The 24410-nt window shown below is 38.0% G+C and overlaps 2 protein-coding genes across 3 annotated transcripts in view; both read left to right on the top strand.

The window, feature by feature from the left end:
* The window catches only part of LOC137652295 (uncharacterized), a 133190-nt gene that overhangs the window by 60337 nt on the left and 48443 nt on the right, over nt 1-24410 (top strand). The window lies entirely within an intron of this gene.
* PIP4K (phosphatidylinositol 5-phosphate 4-kinase) overlaps nt 1-24410 on the top strand; it is a 101896-nt gene that overhangs the window by 43032 nt on the left and 34454 nt on the right. Inside the window, exons 3-4 of one of the 2 annotated variants that reach the window (XM_068385604.1) lie at nt 2816-2926; nt 11246-11293. In XM_068385604.1, the coding sequence (XP_068241705.1) occupies nt 2816-2926; nt 11246-11293 (159 nt within the window). The remainder of the gene's footprint in view (nt 1-2815; nt 2927-11245; nt 11294-24410) is intronic. The other variant, XM_068385605.1, reaches the window with a different exon arrangement.

Here is a 24410-nt window from a genome sequence, read left to right as displayed (position 1 = left end):
TCCAACATGGAGCATGGCTCGGACTTTTTAGTCCTTTAAGAGATCTTCTCAAGACCCTTTACGTCAGGCCTCTGATCGTATTCCGTCTTGGGGCTCCTGCTCACTCTGGCCGCGGCCAGTGTGTAAGCAATCTTCTTGGTCTCGTACGACTCCGCCCTTTCTAAGGAATGGGGGAAGGCAACATTCAGGTTTGCTCCTGAGTTGTTGGCTAGACTCAGAATCTTGGGGTCCCGGCCCTTCGGTCCAATTCCTTCAAGATTTCGAGTCACCATTCTGTATCTGATGACCCAAAACCTTCTCCTTCTTGCCAGTAAAGGAATCGAGGGGTTATCTTTGGGAACAGCTGCAGTTTGTCCTCACGTGCATCCGGGTTGGGAGCACAAGAAGGACACGGGGGAGAGTCACCAGTATACCTCTTCAGCTCGGACTCAAGGACATTCATCTCGACCTGAATCCAGACCCTCCCCCGTCACGTCGCCCTACAGCACGATGTCGGATACATCGCAACGTCCCTCGCCTTCGAGTAATACTACTGTGACGCAGGTGCTACAAGCTGGAGTCTGGAAGCGTCTAATGACCTTCGCAGCCCGCTTTCTGCAGGGCGTGACCCACAGGAGTATCGATACGTATCTATCGCTCTGTGGTGGCTACACAACAGCTGGTCTAACCTCAGGCTCCTTTCTGGACAGGTAGCAGAAGGTTGAGGGCATTGTTATCAGGTTTTAATCTGCATGAACGAAAGAAGTATGTCTGGCCCTTACTTCTTTCTTCATCATCCCCTCTACTGGGAAGCAGCATCCTGGTCTCTGCATAGCTGACCTCAAACCTCTGCAGGTAAACCATGCTTCCTTGTGTTCCGAATATTGAGTCAATACTGTCGCGTCCCCCATACCCTGACGAGATGGTATTGGGAACGTCCTAACCCAGAGTTCCTTCTGGAACTCCAGGTCAACTGCCTAGGACGGGTCACACTTCTTCCTTCACACACAAGCTTATGTAGGCCACACTGTTCCTTGCGGAGCAAGGAACTTGTGAGGTGCAGGGACTCCTTTTCTCGAGTGCGACTCACTCGGATTCTGAGTCCCCGGGTAAAGCCAAAGCCAGTATGGCTGGGGACTTTCCACCCTTCCTAAGGGGTAAGTCACCCAATGTAAATAGCGTGGTTTGTATTTCGGTTACGGAACAAAAGACAAATTCGAAGATAATTTGTATTTTTCCTAACCATACAAACCTTAGCTATTTACATATATTTGCCCGCCAGCCCTGTCCCCCAAGACAAGTCCTACCTCTAAGTGAAAGTGAAGCAATTCACCGGTGTGTAAGGGGGGGAGGGGTAGCTAGCTACCACTCCCCTACCCCTCTGCTAACTAGCGCGGGGGTAATACACCCTCGTTAAATTTTAGTGGCTCGCCATTTCAGCTACGCTAAAAGGTAAACCCAATGTAAATAGCTAAGGTTTGTATGGTTAGGAAAAATACAAATTATCTTCGAATTTGTCATATTTATTATGAAATTATGTTAATAAAACGTAAGGTAAATATCATTTGGGTAACATTTAATATCCAGCATCGTATGTAGGGCTACCAATATACAGTACTTGAAAAGACAAGAGATTTGATACATTTTGTAGTGCTTGACTTGCACACTTTGAACAGCCTCGCAGATACAGAACATTTATTTTTGAAAACTAGCGACTGCATAAATGTTGAATCGCATAATTCGAACATGCATAATTCGGGACCGTACTGTAACTCCAGGTTTGTATTAGGTAGGGAAAGATACAAATTATCTCCGAATTTGTCATTTTTCCATGTTTCCTCTCCTCACTGGGCTATTTTCCCTTTTGGAGCCCCCTGGTCTTTTAGCGTCCTGCTTTTCCAACTAGGGTTGTAGTTTAGCAAGTAATAATGATAATAATAATAATAATAACAACAATTAGAGTGAGTCATCCATGATAAAATAACGTAAGGTTTGTTAATATTGAAACAGTGACAAATCCGAAGATAATTTGTATTTTACACTAACTAATACAAACCTGTAGTTATTTGTATAAACTGACCCGCCATCACTCGTCCCCCTGTAAGTCCTGCCTGCAATTAAAAAGGGATGTAGCTCACAGCTGTGAGAGCATATATAGGTGGCTGGGTACCCCCAGCCGTAGGGTTGCCACCTCACACTTTTAGTCTAATAACTACCTTCTAGCTTTGCCGAAAGATAATCCACAATATATAACTATAGGTTTGTATAAGGGAAAATACAAATTCTTTCCGAATTTGTAATTTTTCCAAACTATACAAAGCCGAGTCCTTCAAGTTGCACTTCCTGCTTCAACCACCTTGCAAGCCCTAATTGAAAGTCAAGGTAGTGTCCCAGTGTGCTTGCTAGGGGACAGGGCTTCCCCCACCACCTGCCTGTAACTGCCTTGTTAAAATTCTAACAGCTGAAATTATACTCCTATTTAAGGACTCGGGTTTATAGTTAGGAAAAATACAAATTACTTTTAAAATTTGTGATATTTCCCATCTCAACTACCTGTCTCAAAAGTGAAGAGTCATTAGCTATCTCGTTAATTAATTCAATGGCTGTACCAGTTCCGCGGAAGACATTCCTATTTCAAAGGACCCAGGGTTGTATAGCTAAGAAAAATACAAATTGCGTTTAGAATTTTTTATTTTTACTTGCAAGTGAAAGCACCATATATAGTAAACTTGAAATAGAATAAGAATTTGCCTTTATTTCAGCAGTAATTTTATATATTAGTGAGTAGCCTTAAAATATTATGGTAAACTATTATAAATATTATTTCCTCTTTCAGAGAGAATCTTCCATCACATTTTAAAGTCAAAGAATATTGCCCTATTGTGTTCAGAAACCTCCGAGATAGGTTTGGCATCGATGACATAGACTTTCGAGAATCCTTGACTAGGTATGTTTGATACGTTTGTGTAGTATTGTTTCATTAGTAACTTTTTTCGTAATTAGATGTCCGTTTTGGTTTTGTGTCAGATACGGATATATAGTAGTGCATACACATTACAGTATTTGATGATTTTTTTATCAAAAGCTTGTTTTGATGTAGATGATTTTGAAGTTATAGAACTATGAGAATTTGATTTGAGATTTTTATTCTAGAATGTGTTAAATTCTCTTTAACTTTAAAGTATTTTGTTAATTTTTTTTTTTATGGGGTTTTAAGGCTTTATTATTTTTTTTTAGAAAAGTAATGTTTGGTTAAAAAATTCCTTTATTTAGTTGGTGATTCATGAAATGGATTAATTTCCTTGCTGTTTGAAGGTTTGTTAATATTTTTTTCTATTTCTATCATGTTATGAAGAAAAGAACATCATTTCATAAGTGAATATTCCCATTTTTGGGTCCTGAATGCATCTTGGATCACCTGTCTTTCGTCTGGTAGACAAATAGATGAGGAGGCAGTTGTCTCTTTATGAATAGAACCTCTCTTGGCTTTGTACTGGACCATCGTAGGCCTATGTTTATTATTTAATAATTGCACTTTCTCTTTCATTCTCCGGGAGGTTACAATGAAGAGAGTAACATTTTCAGCATTTAATGCAAAGTTATTTCCCATTCTTATTTTGGATTAACTTTGTTCCTGTGAGAACCATGGTAAAAGATGGGTTATTTTCAGAAACTTGCTACTACTGAGGTAGTTGAATATTGGCAAAGAGTGAGTACCCATTTAATGATCTGTCTCTGTAGTCTGTCCTCACATTTTTTTTTACCTGCCTTGGTGTTAATACATAATGTCTGAGGAACCTTCCAAATGTCTTATCTTTTGGTATTGTTTGGTGTTACTTGAGTGTGTGTTTTTCATCATGAAGTATGTAAAACATCTTAGATTACAGGAGGGAAATTGTGTGTGGTCGTTTTATTGGCGGTTTGATTCTCGCCTTATTTTCTTTTTTAGTGTAGAAGTTAGCTTTATCTGAGAAGGCTTCCTTATTTGTGGTGTATGTATGAATAGTTCACCTATGTAATGGTCAAAATATGATTGTTATAGGGCTCAATGTTGCTGGGATGTTTCGTTCTTTCACTCTTTTGTTTCTTGTTGAATCTATCTTTATTATCTTAGTTGTTATAGGAGTGGTAGTTAACTAGTTGCTGGTACTTGGACCAACCTCTGAAGTTCCCTCCTAATTTCCAAGACTTGCCTTTTATCCTTGACCATTACTGGACTTGTTAGGGGATTCTTCCTTTTGCCTTGGCTAAATGTTGCTCACTTGCTGATCTTGTGTTTGTGGAAACTCTTTGTCAATTTAATCTTTTGCTGGAATAGGGAGATAAACAAGAACAAGAAGCATAGGCTGGTTTTCTTTGAACTTTATTTCTTAATTTTCCAACTTTACTGTCTTACTCTTCTTGATATGTCAGATGTAGGAGGAACAGAAAGTGAACTCAGAAATCTTTTCACCATTAAAAGTTTTGTAAGACTTCTGAACTATTTGGTATATCCATGGAAATGAATGGGACCATCCATTTGTACTCTATATTAGTTTTGAACTTTTTGTCTATGCTTTTGACTGGTTGCTTGTTTGTAGTGCTGATCCTGGTTCTCTATTAGGAACCAGTCAGTATGGTGATGATAGTACAGGTATGCTTACTTGGGCTGGCCCAGTACTAATTCCATTTGGATTGACCTTTACCTGCACCCGTGTCTTCTGACTTGAGTTCATTGTCCATGCCTAAAGGCTTAGAACATAATGCCACCTTCTGAGTAATTACCCAAAACAGGTTGGTGCATTTTTTTTTCTTTGGGAGGGACCATTTTAGCCTAGGGTAGAAGTTGAAGCTTTTGGCATCAGGAGGAAAGGCTTTTTCTTTTCCTTTTGCGCCATGTAGTTAGACTGTGGACCAACTTGGGTTTGAGAACAAATGATAATTTACATGGCCTTTTCCCAAAACAAGTTTCTTTATGAGAACAGTCTCCTTTTTGTTTTGGGTCAGTGTTGAACTCATCTATGGTCTGTCAGAAGACTGAGATTGAGGCATGGGTGAAACTACAGGCTGACTGAGCCAAGGACACCTTTTTCCTATTTGTGTAACAACCTAGAATTTAGGTGCATTAGTGTAGGGGAATAGTTACTCTTCTTCAAAACGTTGGTCTGGAGTTCAACATTATTCTTTCATAAAAAGGGGCTGGGATTTTCCCCAGTACTTTCAACTGGCCTCACAGACCACAACAAGAGGGTTAAGGGAAAGAAAGTAGTGTCCATAAGTAGATATCTTTTCCCCCCTCTCCAGCTGTCTTTTGTAGAGGGATGCCTTTCATGCCACTGGACAGTGTGGCAGCAATGAGGATAGATCCCTTAGTATTCTTGGCTATTTAGGATGGACACATTAATGTTCTTCAATGATCTGTCATTCATCCCTCTCCCTTACTCCTTTATTCAGAATGCTCATTTTAGAGGGAAGGAAGTACAGTAGACCTCCAGCACAGCCTGCCAAACCCTTTAACCCTGTAAAGTTCGAGGATACTCAGGGTTCTTTTGTTCCTTAGATACTGGACCATGCCCTGGTACCAACGGAAGTAGAGAACCCTGATTCAGAGTGTTCCTTTGTGGACTTTCTTTCACTTGTGCATGAGTGCTCTGAACTGGGTAAGGCAATTTTGGCTCTCCCTTCATGCAGGACCTCTGGAGCTGCCATGGATAGAGCTTGCTAGTTTGTTCGGGATCTAGTTGACGATCAGAACTGTGGATCAAGGAATTCTATTGCTTCCAGTCGCTGAAACAAGGTCCTGCCACACACTCTTGAGGCAATGATAATACTATGTGCCAGAGTCTGCTGCCATCACATCTTCAAGTTGACATATCAGTGTGTTCACTGTCAGGGGTACTTCTTTTGGAGAGTCTCAATTCAGAAGGCACATCTTTCTTAGCCTCTTGAGTTAGCGCCATGGAGTCTTCTGCCTTGGTCACCTTCTTGGCTTGACAACTGGTCAAAGGAAATTTGTGTTTTTGAACCCCAAGTCTTTTGGGGAATACAGGAGTCTTGCTGTCTGGTGGAAGGCAGTAACCTTCTTGGCACCCAGGTTGGTTCTTGTAGTGTCATCTTGGCTGCTTTCCTTGCTGGAGAAGCTTGTTCCACACTGGCCCCTCCACAAGAAATCCCTTTTATGGTGTTAGAAGGATCACTAGTTAGCCTCCAGGGATTCCTGGATGATGATGTCAGTGGAACAAAGCTTCTGCACATCAATGTACTAGCAATGCAAGCAGTGTTTCTAGCGTCTGCAAGCATTCCGAGAATGTTTGAGGAGGCACTCAGTAGTGTTGTTGGGGTAACACCACCAAGCAATGGGGCATGGTTGCACTCAGCACTATTATTATTATTATTATTATTATTATTATTATTATTATTATTATTATTATTATTATTATTATTATTATTATTATTATTACTTGCTAAGCTACAATCATAGTTGGAAAAGCAGGATGCTATAAGATCTCGGGCTCCAACAGGGAAAATAGCCGAGTGAGGAAAGGATAAAAGGAAATAAACAAGTTATATTGGCAGAAGTAATGAATAACACTATAAATTATCTTAAGAACAGCAACATTAAAATACATCTTTCATATATAAACTCTAAAAACAATAAAAACAACACAAGGAAGAGGAAAAAGATAGTGTACCCAAGTGTATCCTCAAGTAAGAAAACTCTAATCTAAGACAGTGTAAAACCGTGGTACAGTACAGAGGCCATGGCACTACCCAAGACTAGAGAAAGATAATTTGATTTGAGAGTGTCCTTCTCTTAGAAGAGTTGCTGACCATAGCTAAAGAGTCTCTTTTACCCTTACAAAAGAAAGTATCCACATACCACTGTACAATATAGTGCTGTAGTTAACCCTGTGAGGGAAGAAGAATCGTTAGATAATCTTAGTGTTGTCAGGTGTACGAGGACAGGGAGAATGGGGAAAGAATAGGACAGAATATTCGTTGTATGTGTAGGCAAAGGAAAAAAAAAAGAAAAAAAGAAAAAGAGTCCTAACCCGAGAGAAGGATCCAATGTAGTACTCTCTTGCCAGACAATGGGCTCAATAACATACTAGTGGTAGTATCTCAATGTGTGGTTGGTGCCCTAACCAACTTACTACCTATAAACTACCAAACCCCTTTTTATAAGTTATCAGAGTAGATGCATATCTGGTTGATGTAGCAATGCCATTTGTCAGCCGCACTGTCAGAAGTACCTCGAAAACAACTTCACGGTAGGAGACTATCCAGCTTCCCCTCCAAGTAAAAGACTGTTTGGAAGGTCTGTAAAGAAATTTTTTGATACTTGCTACGGTCTTCTGCAGCTGTTCACTAGGAAAAGTTGGTCATCCTCCTGGATTGGTGTCATAGAGGAGGTCCTTCTCTTGACGAACTCTCAAGCTAGATTGCGGACTTTCTCATATCCCTTCATTGAGAAAAGCACCTCTCAGCGTTGTGTACAGGCTTTCGACTGAAGGGCAGGGACTTTAATCCTTATTGGGGTTTTCTGTGCTCCTGAGGTGGTTCAAGCAGTGCTGCCCACCCCAGGACCTTAAGGCTCTTGCAAGTATCCCGTATAGTCTTTGAGAAGGTTGTCAGACAGATAGCTGGCTCTCGAGACTGTCCCTATATAGGCCATAGCATTGTTAAAGAAAGTAGGTGAGTTTTATGGTGTCTCAGTTAGTTACCTTCACTAAGGGCTATAAGGAGTTCCCATAGTTTTGTGCCTAAGTTTGTGGTAAAAAATCAGAACCCCTTAAGTCACAACCCCAAGTTTGAGACTTAATACCCCACTCTATGTTAGGTGTTGGGTGATAATTGAGAGGAGATGCTTTGTTGTCTCTTGAGGGATCTGTAGTATCTGAAGAGGACTCGATATCTCGTGTGAGTTTCAGTGTTTCTTCCTAAACACTGGCCTAACCAAGAAAGACGTGTGTTGCAGAACACAGTCTCTTTCTGGTTTTGTGAGACAGTTAAGATAATACAGCTCAGCTCTTGCTGGGATTCGAAGTGTCAGCTCGAGCTAGAACTTACAAAGTCCTGTGTTGATCCCACTTATGCTGAGAAGAATCTGCAATTGCACAGGTGAAATTTGGATGTTCCAGTTGACCCACATTATCTTCTTCACACGAGTATACTGTTTCCACAAGTCCTTCAATATTTTTGTGCTTGACCCTGTGTTGTCAGATCTAGTGGTTATGCAACCAGCCCAGCTCCCATACGGGAGGAAATTCACATTGTCTATGATAACTTGTTTAATGTAAGTTTGTAGGACGGTAAAATGACAGGCTCTTCTGCTTCTTCTTTTCTTCCCCTTAAATGGGGATGAAACTTCTTGCCATTATTCACTGGATCTAACTTTGATTCTCGTAAGCTACATATATAAGTACAGTACTATTCTTATTAAATTGGATCTGTAAAAAGTAGTTCTACAGTATTGTAAAGGGAGGATATTGGTTTGAATTTTTATTTGGTCATTTGCCAGGTATTTTATTGCAGACTATGGCTTCCCTTCAGTGGAGAAAGATTCCTTCGTCAACCGAATACGAGCCAGGCCCCAGACCCTAACAGCCTACTCATTCATATGAGGGGCTGACAGGTTGCTTGAAGTCTTCTCCTTCACTCCCATATGAGACCAGGGAGATTGGTATTTGCCAGGGAAGAAAAAAGAATTGATAGATTTTGGTTTAGGGAGAATTCTTACTCACCAATAAGTGAGTCTCCCTATTTTAAAGGATTGGTTTATTTATGCGTAGGAACAAATAAAAAATTTTCAAAGTAATTTGTGTTTTTCCTAGCCATACAAACGCGAGTCCTTTAAAGTTGGACTTCTTACTGCAACCATCCCTCTCAGTATTATTCTGAAGCTCAAAAGTAAAGTGTCTTTGACAGGAAAATGGGTTGTGACCACCTATCGTTAACGACCTCATTAACAATTTCAACAGTCATTCTAGCTCTGCTGGAGTCATTCCCTGTTTTAAGGGACTAAGGTTTGTATAGCTAGGAGAAATATAAATTGCTTTCAAAATTTGGTCTACCAACACACTATGGCATTTAATACTTCATCCTCTTGCCTTGCTTTTTACCAGGGTCTTGTATTATCAATGGAGTTGTGATGACTGGAAACGGTTCTTTCAGTAGAAAAATCTTTTTGTGTTTATAGTAATCTGTTTCCTTGCCTTAGGGTTCAGAGGGCTTATACATAGTGAGACTGCCACCTTCTTTTCTGTGACAAGCAGAAGACTGATGATCCTGGAACTTTTGGGATGCAAATATGGACATGTAAATGATTGATGGACGTGTGTGGAAAAATTTATTAAAATATAAATTGGTTTCCTTATGTTGATTTTTGTTATTGTAATTGACAAGTACATTTCTTTATTATTAAGATATATTAAAATTATTAGAGAATGCTACTAAAGTTCCTAGCTTTCACTTCTGTATATTTTTACTTGATTTGGTACATAATCATGTGAACTTCGGAGTTTGTCTCAAAGCATAAAAAGTAAATCGACCTTTGCTTATTTACTAATTAAAACAACAAGTTATGCCTTGTCTTTGCAAAAAAAAAAAAAAAAAAACATAAGTAAATTGACATTTGCTTATTAAAACCACAAGTTGCAAAATGAAAATTTAATTGACAATGGCACTCATTTAAGGAAGGAACGTGTCGCAAAATATCCATTTGAGCTTGAAGTTGTTGCTTAGATGATTGTTATCAATTTAAAATGATAAGATTACAAAATATTTTGTTGCCTATTTATTGAACTGTTGCCCTACTGGTATCAGACCAAATTTATTAAAGTACATATTGATGTTTTATGTTGTTTGGGTGTCTGGAGATGAGATGAGATGATAGGTGCTGATTAGCTGTAAAGATTTATTTTTAGATCTCTCCCAGTATGATAGCCTCTTCATACCAGAAATATTCTGTAAGCCATCTCTTTAAGGAGGATTTTCTATGAAAATGTTTAGGCAATTTAGTCTCACCTTTGGTTTTGATATAAGATTAATACTTAATTTTTCATTAAAAGAGTATTGACTCTCAGTAAAGGGAAAGTAAAAGAGTATTGATTCTTGGTAAAGGGAAAGTACATACTTGGCAAGATAGTAGTTATTGTTCTTTTGAGTAACAAAGATGTGAAAGCTTTTCAGAAGTTGCATTTTGTGGTACAGTTAAGCCACTGATGATAAAGATTAAATTAATTTTGGGAACATAGTAACCAGAATAATATAAATTTTGGCCATGGGATCATGAAAGGGGCCCTGTGTTTGTGACTAAAACAGTCTTGTACCAAGTAGTATATTATTTATGCAAATGAAATTATTATTGGTATACCTAAAATGTTTCATTGAAGTATAAGAAAAGGGAAAAGGTAGGGACAATAGACATTAAACCTAACATGAACTTGACAAAATAGCTTCATTGATGAGTGCAAATACTCGAAATTACGATGTATTCAGTTTAGGGTGAAATAAGTCTAGCTAGGGCAATGATGTGTATAGTGAATGGTATACCTAAATTAGCATAACATAATACAGCTCAGCAAAGTGTGATCTATATCAAAACCAGACAAATGATTTAGAAGAAAGTCTCCAGAGGGGTCAGATAGAGCTTGGGTGTTCTGAAGGAATTGTGAGACCAAATTGCATGCAATACTGAGAAGAAATGCTTGAGGCTGCCAGAGTAATAATACAAAAAGTTAGTAAGGCAAATTAAATATATCATTAATTCCACTCAGTAGCAGAATGAATTATCTTGGGTGTGGATAAGAATGAAAACGTTAATGCGAGATTTATATTATGATTGATGTGAACTTGTAAAATGTTGATATTAAATAAGCAAATAGAGTATTATTTGTTGAAACACCTTGATATGAATACAAAAGATATATTGTACCGAGGTGGGAATATAGTGGAAATATTTTTTAATGCTTTGTTCACTAAGCCTTCTTCAAGCTCTCTCTTTTTTTTTTCTATTTGAAATAGGAGAAAACATTTTATGCATCTGTCAAAGAAGGAAAAGTTAAATTCTATTGGCACCCTTTATTTTTGAAAGGTCATCTTAGTTTTGATATTCTGGTTTTAGACTTCCAGTTAATTTCTAAATTTTTGAAATCTATAGGTTATAGTGTATTGTTTTTTTTCATATCACAGCATAAAATAATTAGAAATATAGATGATGAAAGTAAAGTCAGTATTAATTGTATATGTGTTAGATGTTGAATCCTAACAAGGGGGCCCCTCTCAGGTCGAAACTAATACGAGTCCCACCTTATGGGGTCATACCTAATCAAAGGTAATGGTAGACAGTGTGTGTATTGTTTTCTTTTAAGAGTTCACCTATACCTATCAGCTTACTAGTTCCCTTCAATAACTTTTGTTGTAATTTGGTGTTACAATACTACTCATGATCTCTTGCAGACCCAAAGCCAGAGGTGGTTCTCACACATGCTTCATTCTAACGAATTTCCTTATAACATGGTTTTTGTGGTTTTGTGGTGTTACCTTCTTGCTGACTTGTAGAATATTATTGTATACCACTGTTAATATAGCTTAAAGTGTTGTACTCTAACTGTGTGTGTTCATGCAGATGATAAATCTTACATTTACTTAATTTCTGATTGTCTGGTTTGGGCAGACAAACTATTTTGAGGAGTTGCTAAAATACGACAAGTGAATGTTGAAGAATAGGTCAAACATTTTCTTTTCTATGAACTACCCTCTCACCTACCAAGCATTTTCATTACATGACTTGTTTTCACTTTGGGTGAATGTATATCACGTACTTTCCTCTACTATGTATCATTATTCCAGTATTTGATTTTATTTTACTACTACAGATACAATATTTATCTAAGTTCTTCTTTTTTATACTTTTGTACTGCAAGTTTTTGGCTGTGTGGCGTACAAAGTCAGTTTCTATTATTAACCTTTCAGTATTAGTTGAAATAAGGTTATGCATAATTGAGTGAATTGAACTTTATGTTATACAAGATTTCTTAGTGTTATCACTCTTGCTATTGCTGTACAATAAAAATTCAAATCAATTTGCTAAAGATTTTTTTCACCATTGGCAGTCAACTTTAACTGTAGATATACCCTATGCTAAAACATGAATTACACCTTAGAATTTGTAGAGTTAACCTGTATGCTATCATATATGACACAGACATGTGTATAGCTGCCAGTGGTAGAATTAATGTCTGAAAACTCAGTCAAAAAATGGAATAATTCATTCTAGCATTATAATTTCTTATGAAAATGAAAGGCTTGTTGATAGGATTGTCTAGCAGTACTGTATTTGAATGTCAACACTAAGTAAAACAAGTATCTTTTTCTTCCCCACCATATCCTTACATTAAGGGGTCGGTTGCTTGGTGCGCCTTCTCGTATGCCTTCGATCGAAGGCATCCTTTACCACCAAACCTCTTCTCTCCATATCATACTTCACTTTATCTCACCATCTAATTCTCTGCCTCCCTCTTGATTTTCTCCCCCTTACAGGTTCCTCTCAATCTTCGCTCACTCCCTCCCCACCATCCAACCTTACCATATGCCCACATTCTTATCATGTTGTTAATCTGTCTTACACCTGCCATTCTTCTAATTTCATCATTTTCCAATATTACAAACTGTGAATTTCCCATAATCTACCTTGGCATTCTTATCTCTGTTTCAATAAACTTTGCTTCCTCTTTTCATCTCAAAGCCCAAGTTTCTGATCCATGCATTAACACTGGACTTATTACTGTGCTATAGATCTCGACTTTGGCCTGAGCACGCATGAGATCATAAAAAATGTTGCAGTAATGGTGTCTATAGTGATTTCTTTGTCTTCAACACAAAGGAAAAGCAGTTTCTCCATCTCATCATGGACGTGGCTCCTCTTGCTTCAGAAAAGTCATGCCCTTAGAAGGTGTTGCTGCTTTGATAGCTTCCTTCTGCTTGAGGATTTTGACCATATTCCTTAGTCATCACACTCAACCGCATGCCAGCCTCATACTTCGTGTTTATCTCCAGCTTTTTCTCCATAGAAAGCATCCTTTTCTTCTTTCCCCGAACATCAGCATCATTCTTCGGACCCATGGCTAATAATGTATGAGTAAAATAACATGATACAGTACAGTATCTAAAAGCATGAAAACAAAATCTCCAACACAAATTTAGTCTGAACAATAGCTCTGCCAAAACGAAATGGTAGAGGAACTACGATACATAGGTGCATGATGGGATAGATGCTGACCAACAGGAAAGCAGGATCTTAACAGCATTAGAGTAGGGAGATAACCAATGGGAGAGCAGGACAATAGTGTCAAGTTTACAGTTTTATCAGTTAGCGAATTATAAAATTATTCTCGGCGGCCGGGCGAATCTCGTACTGTATCTCGTTTCGTATCATAAAAAAAATTTTCGTAATGAGGGGAAAAAATATTTGTACAGTGATACCTCGGTACTCGACCATAATCCGTTCGAGATCCGTGTTCGACCTCCGATTTGTTCGAGTACCGAATTTTTTTTCCCCATAAGAAATAATGGTATATATTCTATTCCGTTCCCAAGCACTCGAACAGGCCCAAAATATTAATAAAACGTGTACCTAAACAACAATAATTATCTAAATGTGTATGAAATTGGTCAGAAAATCCTATAAAACAATTTTAAACCATTTACTGTACTAAAATAAAACAATTTTAAACCATTTTCTGTACTGTAGTGAACATACCTTTGAGCAGCGGTTCGATGGCATACAGGGATGGATGTGGAGAGGATGGAAGGGGGAGGTTACTGCTTGGAAGGAGAGTCCCCTTCCATGATGTGGCGGGGTAGTTCTCCTTCAGGAGTTGTTTCTCTCTCCAATGAAAGGGTGGGCAGATCTATTTCAGGGGTTTCTTCTCTTCTTTGTCTCTTCTTTGGAGGAGAAACAGGCTTTGATGTAGCAGCTTTCTTTTCTTTTGTGAAAAACTGGTCTATTGTTAATTGTTTCTTCCTCCTCTGCAGTATTCTTCAAAAATGATACATGACACTATCATTAAACATATGCACTGCCCGGTTTGCTACTGCAATTTCTGGGTGGTATTTTTCAGCAAAAGCCTGCACATCTGCCCACTTGGAACAAATTTCATTGATGAGAGAACTTGGAACATCCTCCCTTACCTCATCCTCTTCTGAAGATTCCTGCTCCACAATCAGATCCTGCTGCTGTTGTTGTTGCAGGTGCAACAATTCCTCCACAGTCAACTCGGTAGAATGGCTTTCTACAAGCTCATCAATATCATCCTTGTCGACCTCAAGCCCCAAACTCCTGCCCATGACAACAATTTCCTCAACGACATCAGTGTCATCAGAAATTACAGGGGTAGCAGTGCTTGGACCCGCCTCTGGTTGGAAACCTTCAAACTCCCTCTCTGTGACACATGATGGCCACAGCTTACGCCAGGCAGAGTTCAATGTCCTATAGGTCACACCTCGCCAAGCTTGGTCAATCATGTTAACAGAGTTGAGGATGCTGAAGTGTTCCTTCCAGAATTCCTTTAGGGTCAACTTCGTGTCACTGGTCACTTCAAAACACTTTCTGAAAAGGGCCTTGGTATAGAGTTTTTTGAAGTTTGAAATGACCTGTTGGTCCATGGGCTGGAGTATGGGAGTAGTATTGGGGGGCAAGAATTTGATTTTGATAAAGCTGTATTCTTCTTTCAAGTCATCCTCGAGACCTGGAGGATGTGCAGGAGCATTGTCCATAACCAGAAGACATTTCATTGGCAAGCTCTTTTCAATGAGGTAAGCCTTAACCTGGGGGGCAAACACTTCGTTTATCCACTCAGTAAAGAATTGTCTTGTGACCCAAGATTTAGTGTTCGAGCGCCACATAACTGGTAGTGCACTTTTACAAATATTATTTCGTTTGAACACCCGGGGGTTGTCCGAGTGGTACACTAACAAGGGTTTGATCTTGCAATCGCCACTTGCATTTGCACACAGCAACAATGTTAGCCTATCTTTCATTGGCTTGTGACCTGGCATCTTCGTCTCGTCCTTGGTAATGTACGTATTGGCTGGCATTTTCTTCCAAAATAACCCAGTCTCATCACAATTAAAGACTTGTTGTGCGATCAAATTTTGTTCATTTATGTACCGATCGAATTCCCCCACGTATTTATCGGCTGCAATTTGATCCGAACTAGCTGCCTCCCCATGCCTAGTAACACGATGAATACCTGTTCTATTACGAAACTTTTCAAACCAACCCCTGCTCGCTTTAAATGTAAATGAATCACTTTCACTGGTACTCGGACTTTTCTTCACTAATTCTTCATAGATATGCAACGCTTTTTCACAAATGAACGCTTCACTAACACTTTCCCCGGCCAACTGTTTTTCTTTAATAAATATTAAAAGCAACTTTTCCATCTCCTCAATCACTTGTGGCCTTTGCTTAGTTACCGCCGTAACTCCCGTTGCAACATTCGCCTTCTTAATCATTTCTTTATGCTTTAAAAACGTAGAAATGGTCGACTTCGCCATTCCGTATTCTACCGCTAAATCGGACACTCGTACACCATTCTCATATTTCGCTATAATTTCCTTCTTCAACTCGATCGTTGTTCGCACTGTTTTCCTCTTCTCCTTCCCCTTAACACTCATTACTTTCTTGGGACTCATTATGAAAGCTAAAAAAGCAATTAAAAGCACTGAAAATCACTAAATCACAACGAATGCTGATCGCGCGTTGTCTGAGTGACGCTCTCGAGAGAACTGATGCTTCCCGAACAAGCGAGAGTGGCCGAGATGGCGCGATCATCACAAAGCCCATGCGGTCGTCACGTGTTCGGCTGGTCGAGTACCGAATTTTTGGTCGAGCACCGCAGCAAAAATTTCTCGAAAATTTTGGTCGAACTCCGAATTGTTCGAGTATAGAGTCGTTCGACTACCGAGGTATCACTGTATATAATTTCGTATCATGGATTTTTCATATGCAGAAACTCTCTTTTTAAGAGGTATCACTGTATTTTAACAGAGGTTAGTTGAACCAGCGGATAAAGGTTTTTAGTTGCCAATGACATCCAATTGACTAATATGTTTGTGCAGTTAGTCGTGTAAACAGTTAATGGGAAGTGAAATGCTTGGAGGCTTATTACCTCTTTTATTTTAGTCACCTTTCAGTACATAGTGTGTCTGCCCTTGCTTGCTAATTAGGCATTATTAAATGTAAAAGGTTTATTCTTGTGAAACAAACATTTTTTGAAATTTTTTTATTCTCTTTATTTTTTCAAGTACACCTTGGTGATTAATTCTGATTTAAGAAGGATAATAACATGATTAAAATTCACATCTAGTGCTTCGGGATGTATGCATTTGTAACCAGTCTAATACCTGTATACTGTACATGATTTTGGTATTTTTTAACTTTGCCATGCTGTGTTTTATGTTTTTCTCTGTATAAGGATATTTATTTTGTATGGATTGAGGTTTAAAACTTTTAATATAGTCATTGTTAATTATAAGTCATTACTATAATTACATAAAGATAGGCTTCACAGTTACTTTGAGAACAGACCACATTGGTACATAGTAGACTACAATTACCTCAATTTATTGGAGCTCATAAATAACAAACATTTAACTCAAACTCAAAATGAGTAAAACAAACATATATAAAGGAAATTAGTGGCTTGGGGAATTATTTCTTGAATAGGAGTACTGAAGTTATCTCATCAGTAATATATAATTACAGTATATCCATGAATCTTACCTTAGAAAATTGAAATGCTCTAAGCCCAGGAGTGCTTGTTGGGCCATTGAATTTCTAAACTCCAGTTTGTTCCAGTCCTACGCAGATACAAACTTTTCGTTCTTTAAATGATGGTACCGTATGTCTTCGGTGGAGCTTAAACGGCTATTGAATCATTAAGGGGCGCGACTCGCAACCTCTGCTTGGAATTTTGGAAATTCCAATCTTTGCGTTTTTGGCTTGGAGAATGTCTATATTTCATATTTCAAATGTTATTTTTAATGAAAACTTTGTTTTATGGCTAAATGTCTTTTTCTTAACTCTACATAAGCGCATCCGGTCGTTTACGCAACCTTCTTCGTGTCAGCGCACGTGAATTTTCAATTATTCTTCTATAAATTTTGTCATTAAGGGTGAAAATAAAGAATGTAGTTTCTTTCGATCGTGTCTTGAATAAAACGTACGTTGTGTTTTGCTAAGTTATTTTCATCAAATTATTATATTTACATGAACGCATCTGGTTGTTTACGCAACCTTTTTCATGTCAGCATACGGGAATAATCAATTTTTCTTCCATAATTTGAGGTAAAGGTACTTATCGTAGTCTTTCATAAACATCATGTGAAAAAGTTTTTTTCATTTAGGGTGAAAATAAGATAGTTTCTTTCAATTCTCTCTTGAAAAAAAAACGTATATTACGTTTCTCTAAGTTGCATTCATTGAATTTCTTTATTCGTTTATATTCGCTATTCTCATATTATAAATATACTGAATGATTTAAAAAGTGTCAGATGGTAAGCGTAAAATTTGCCCAGAAAATATGCAGACATGAATATATTATGCTAGGACTGTCTTACTGTGTGGGCATTTGGTACATATAGATTATATATTTCAAATTTTGAGGGGAATTGGCTCACCACTGCATGGTAGATAATATGATGAGAATGATCTTATAATCTCAAGTGTTGAAGGAAATTGCCTCTAAAAGCTGATACTTATGCATACTAAAGTATATTTTAGCTGATTGCTACAAAATGAAAATTATTGGAAGCCAGTATTTTTTTGTATGCTCATTTATAAAATTACACTTATCTTATATTTATGCTGAAAGATGTATGAAGTATTAGAGATGGCAGCTAAGTATACTTGAAGTGTAAGATTTTCCCAAATAATTAGCAGACAAGAATATATGCAAGCAATGTCTTAATTATGTATAGGCATTTGATATCTGTAGCTTATATATTTCTGAATTTGAGGGGTAGTGCTCACCACTGCTTAATGAATAACCCTGAAATATAATGATTATGTCCTTATGATCCCTAATGGTGAGATATAATTTCCTATAAAACTGCAAACCCCTAATAAAGTTAATCAGACAATATCTATACAAAACTTTGATGGCCAATATCTCAAAACATGAAATTTTCAGAGAAAACTCAAAACTGTTTTTTGGGGGTTTTGAATTAGTATTTACCATTATGCAAAAAGATCAGAAATTTCATGTCTAAAAAATTATAGAAGGGATTTGCAAAATTTAAAAAAATTATGTAGTATATGAAAAATGGCAATCTTTACAAATATACCAATATGTTTGAAAAAAATATATACTGTATGAAAAAAATTAGGACAAAATTTTCCACATACATTTGGCTAATGAAATTATTTTTAAAATGCTTTTCACATGAGGAAAATTTGTTGAGAAACAAAAGAAGTAGATTAGTTTCAAATGAACCCAAAATAACATTAATTTAATGGAGCAGAACCGCTCCCCTTAAACAAGGTAGAAGAACTAGTTAGCGGGACATATACGATACGAGTCATCTGCATGCCTGACCATATCACGTCACTTTCTTTTCCTTTCGGATATTCAGGTTCAGATTATTTTGCCTTAGTCATGGCCATCATTTGTTTAGAAGGATTATAGATTTTTTGTACTAGAACTCGGGTAAAACCATTCTCCAATCCTCTCCTGGTAACTTGTAGTGTCACCATGAAAAGGAAGGGTGATTTCATACCCTTCTTGGCTGAATGAATCGTTCTTTCAGACCGCATTCAATTGGGGTCTGTCCATTTTCTAGAGGGAGTGGGTTCATTGTTTTAGTGGCCCCAAAGGCTGGTACATCTTACTGTCCGCCGGTTTTCCCTTAGGCTCTTCCTTTGTCCTTCAGGGGAAAACGCGAATGTCTGGTCGAGTGGCAGCTGGACCCCTTGCTCCATCATGATCTGAGGGTCATGGTGGAGAAAATCTGATGTCTTGTCCAAGCATCAAGCAAGACTGATACCTGAGAAGTTATGCAGTTGAAAAGTTTCCTACGTTTTGCCCCTACATTGTCAGGAAGGCAGGGATCGTTCTCCTGTTTAGTAGTAACTGATTACTCGTGACGAGGACTTGTGTTGTAGAAATGCAAATTTGCTCCCCCTTATTTCTCCTCTTATCAAGTCCATCTTTCTCCTCTTTCTCTTCATCAGATGCTTTTTCAGAAGAGGGAAGAAGAGACTGGAGTAGCTATAAGGGAGGCAGGGATCTTGCTCCTGTTCAGTAGTAACTGATCACTCATTTTGACAATGACTTGGGTTGGAGAATTGCAAGTTTGCTCCTCCTTATTTCTCCTCATATCAAGTCCATCTTTCTCCTCTTTTCTCTTCATCAGACACTTTTTCAGAAGAGGGAAGAAGAGACTGGAGTACCCATGAGGGATTTCTGTCACAAGAAGCCTTACCGTATTGGAGGGAGTGATGGGTCTTCATGCTTTTGATCATTACCTGTAGTTCAGTGAGATGAGTCCATGGGCCAGATGAGAGTAAACAAATGCATTCTCCTTCCTCATTTCTGTTGGAATATAAGAACTCCTTACCTAGAGGAAATAGTTTCCCTTTCTCTGAGGGAATGTCTAGAGCTTGATACAATGGTTGCTTTTCAGAGACAGGAGTTTGGTTCCATACGGTTCCAACACAGTTTCTTTAGGTCAGAGGGAAAGTGAAATTCTATCAGTTCTTCTCTTTACACCTGTCCTGACTTCAAGCTAGCCCACTTAGCTTTTCCTTGGAATCTGTCAAACAAATTGTGGGCCTGGCAAGCTCCTGCAGAGGAGCAGATGAGGAGTCCCATATAGACTTATTACCTACACCATAGACTGTGTAAGAGTATGGGTTACGCTACCAGTGGTTTCTGTGTCAGTTTGCTGTTCTAGTACGTCCTGGAGAAGATGTTTCTTGGACAATTTCCAATGCTGTACAGAAATTCCTTGATTGTTGCCAGGAAATATGTATGATTGTCCATGATATTAGTGCTACCTTTGACCGTGTTAATCATGAGCCCCTTGTAGGGGGAACTTTTTTTAGCATCATTATTGAATTTTTAAGTAACAGATTGCAAAGAGTTGTTGTTGATGGTCACTGTAGTAAGTACTGTACAGTATAGGATTGTGATATCTGTTGTTCTTCAGGATAATGTTCTTGAGTCATTACTTTTCATACTACTTTATATACACATAAGGTGGTTTTGTCTAGAAAACAAGCTCGTTGCATATGCAGATGATGCTACTCTCTTTCCCTCAATTCCATCTGATTGTAGATCTGGGATAGCTGAATCCCTTAATAGAGATCTATCTAAAATTAGTGCATAGTTCAAATTATGGGGCATGAAGTTGAACCTAAAAAAACTTGGGTATGATATTAAGTAGGTTGAAGACATTGGCTCTTTAACATCCAGCTCTCTGCATTGGTAATCTTTCTTTAACTATATACAACTTTAAAATTTTAGGTGTGATTTGTGATTAAGAATTTACTTTCGAGAAATGCATTCAGTCTGTTTCTTCAATTGCACAAAAAAATGGCTAATTGAGAAGTCCTAAGATTTTTGGTGATCATTCAATCCTGAAGTAATGTTTTAATTCTCCTTCTACCTTGTTTTAAGTATTGAAATTGTTGTCTGGAAGAACTGAATCCTATTTTAATTTGTCATACGAAAACTTGTTGGTTATTAAATTTCTTATTCTTGATCTGCATATAAATCTCTGACACCGTGGTTCAATTGGTTATTTTTGCATGTTGCATAATATTTTTCAAAATTCTGACCATCTTTTGTATTCAGATCTTCCCGGACTGTACTTTTTTTTACATAATGCTAGGTGTGCATTTAATTTTAAGTCACGCTTTTTCCATCAGGCTCAACATAAATACAGTACAGGTATACCTCATCTTTTGGGCAGTAATTTGTCCCAGGAGAGGTGACAATTTGAAAAACTGCTCAAGTCAGATTTACTTGTCTACAAATTTGCTTGTCACTAGGCTACCCCACAAATAACAATTCCTAGTTTTTTGTTTTATTTATAAATTTAATTTGAATATATGGTTAATCAGTATACATTTAAATCTTGCAAACATAAGTTTTAGTTTTCAATGAAGTACCGACAAAAGTAATCTAAATTTACAAATACAGTAGATATACGTACATGCTTATAAAATGTAGATGTTTACTAATTGGCATGTTTACAGTATATCGTAGGCTCTATTTTTGAATATGGTTTATACTCTAAAACAATATAAAACAAAATGATTTATTGAGGGTAAGTAACAAAGGAATTTATTGAAATTAGTTTGTGATGGTAAAGACTGTTAAATAAGACGACAAAAAGAAGACATAGTCACAGATGTTTTCATATTTCGTTCTCTAAGATTAACATTTACTGTAAATGTATGTATTTTAATATAATTTTATACACTTTTTTTCTTACTTATTGTACAGTAATAGGATGTGTATACTTTTAATGCTTTTCTAGTGATGATATGACTTCAGTATCTATGGTGGACAGACACAAAGTTGAATGAAATAGCTTAAACTTACTTTTTAGTTTTCCATATACAGTATAATTTTTGACAAATGACATATAATCAAAATCAACTTAAAATGAAACGACGTATCCCGAGGTATACCTGAAATCTGAATTTTTCCTAACAAAACAAATCTGAATACTTGAAGTTATACTTCTCTCCTCAACCCTCCCTCCATCTCCGTCGTTATGCTAAATGTCAGAAGTGACGACATACAGTTGGGCCGGTGGATGACCCCAACCTTCCTCCCACTAGCTACTGCACTTTGTTAATGATTCAACAGTTATTGCAGCTCTGCTGAAGACATACTCCAATTTAAAGAACTCGGGTTTGTATAGCTAGGAGAGATACAATTTTAATAATAGAATTTTTTTTTTTCTGGCATTAAATACAAACCTTTCAGCTCTTTACCATGGAGATACATTTGAACAACAGTTGAAACTAATCATAAAACTTTCAGCAAGTGTTACTCCCCTCTTTGGGGGGGGGGGTGCACATGCAGTGCCCAACACAAGCCTCTTTGCATTTCAGCTTGGAGGAGAACAGACGTTGTCGGTTTTCCTCCGCCCGCTTTATTCGGTTTAACAACCATAATAAAAAACCGACCGGCTTAAAATTTAAAAATTTCATTAATACGAAATGGTTTTTGTAAGTGTTACAATTTACTGTAACATACTTTACTTCTGCTCACCTTTGTTCCTATAGCTTCGGCGTTGGAATGAGTGCAGAGGCAGTCTGAGAAGGAGGATTTCCCCTCCTGAGGATTCGTCCATTCTCCGCAAGTTCTTTGAAGCTTGACGGTGGAGTAGTTAGGTGACTGCTTGCAGTGGCGCGCTTCGCCTTCTTATCCTCAGGGTACAAATCAAGTCTCTTGAGCAAATTCCCTTCTGGGTCATTGCTGCAGGTGGTGATGCCTGTCGACCGCTTGTGGTCACTGCTGCTCCCATCGTGGCCCAGTGCACAACGTGTCTCATGAGCAATACTCCTACGGGATCATTGCCGCCGGTAGTGATGCCAGCCGACTGTTTTTGGTTGCCGCCTGTCCCATAGACTAGTCTCATAGAAATGCAACAAAGCTCTTGGAGCTTCATGAGGTCAATCCCTTCGGGATGTGTGCCTCATGGTTTGTAACCTCTTACAAGGGAGAAACCTCTAAGCCATATCTCTTTGGGGTTATTATTATTATTATTATTATTATTAATTGCTGAGCTACATTATACATTTTTGAGACACAACAAAGCTCATGGAGCTTTAAAAGGCCAGGAACTTCAGGACCTGGATTCATTTTCAAACTCTTACAATGGAGAAACTTCTGTTCTTTGACAAGAGAACGATGAGCCTAATGCGCTAGCACACTTGACCCTTCACCCATTGAGGTTAAGGGTCGGAGAGCTCAGAGCGCTACCATTGACAAGGATTAGAGCACTACTATCTACGACCTTACATACTCACTACCCCTCTCTGGGAGTTCAGTGCTCACACAACTATGTGCTAGAACCATTTTTTGCCACAAAGAACAGTTGAGCGAGTTCAGCGCTCACCCACAGCTATATGTCATAGCCCCCTCTCGCCACAACATAGTTGAAGGAACTTAACTGTAGAGAGTGTCTAGCGCACTTAATACCTCACTCACATACTAGGGACTTCTTGTATAGCACATAAGTGAAGTGAGAACAGCGCAACTCTATTCAATACATCTGCTCACCATGAGTAAGCAGTAACTGTGCTAGCGTTAGCTCACTATACAAAAGAGAGATATGCACAGACATTTAAGTTGCCTGCGCATACGGATGCGGTACTGTCTCGACAGCGTTCATAAGCGCTCGCCAGTGTTTTGCGAGCAGTAGCTGACGCCAGTATTTGCTAGCGCTCCCCAGCACTCACTAACGTTCGTACAGTTAATCCTTGCCACACCAAACAATGAGTGCACTAGACCTTACTTGCCAACCTCTGGGCTCTGGGCAAGGGTTTGGGTTCTTTGCAGCATGCTTAGGCAAATAACCCTAACGTGTGAGACTATTCACTTTTATAAAAGAAAGCCTATTCAGCACTAAGGAGAGGTGCGTGCGGAGTTCCATTCTCTACTGAGGTCTGCTTGAATACAGGTTCCCACTAACTACTACTACAGTAGAACCTCGCAGCAACGGATACTGTTACTACGGACTCCTGATATACCAGAATAAATTCAGATAACTATAGCAGCATTCTGTTGGTAAAGGTCATCATAAGAAGTAAACAATTCTTAGATCTTTATTTTTATTAACTGTATATTTATTTATATATAAAAAAATAAATTTTATCATATTCATAATTGGTATATCTTCATTATAAATAGTATATTAAAAAAAAATAGTGCTATGTATATGAAATCAACTTCTTATGTGAGCCCATCTCCGAACACGTAAACCCAATTGGCTGATCTAAAGCAACCAATCTCGAGGACATGCCAACATAAGTTACAAATAGTACTCTTAACGGTGTACATGTAAAGATGACGTTATTACAATAGTTATTTTACTTACTGTAGTCTTACAAATTCAAAATAAAGTTGTTTCCATATCATGTTTCTCCTACATATGATGCCAAAAAGGAAAACACAACAAACAAATGAAGAAATGCATTTACACATCCAATTGATTACTAATGACACTAATCGCTTTTAGTAAACTATGGTAATCTTTAATATACAGCATTGACATTTATGCAATTTTTTATTATAAGATGCTTTGAATAAGTTTGGGAACTTTATTTAGAGCTCGGCTGATTACATGTAAACATTGTCGGCTGATTCAAGCTACCTCTATCAAAGATATAGTATAATTAAATATTCTTAATATAATTTCAAAACTTA

Source organism: Palaemon carinicauda, chromosome 13, assembly GCF_036898095.1.
Source record: "Palaemon carinicauda isolate YSFRI2023 chromosome 13, ASM3689809v2, whole genome shotgun sequence".
Classification (NCBI taxonomy): Eukaryota; Metazoa; Arthropoda; class Malacostraca; order Decapoda; family Palaemonidae; genus Palaemon; species Palaemon carinicauda.
Note: the sequence above shows the minus strand (reverse complement) of the source record. Positions and strands in the feature narration are given on the sequence as shown.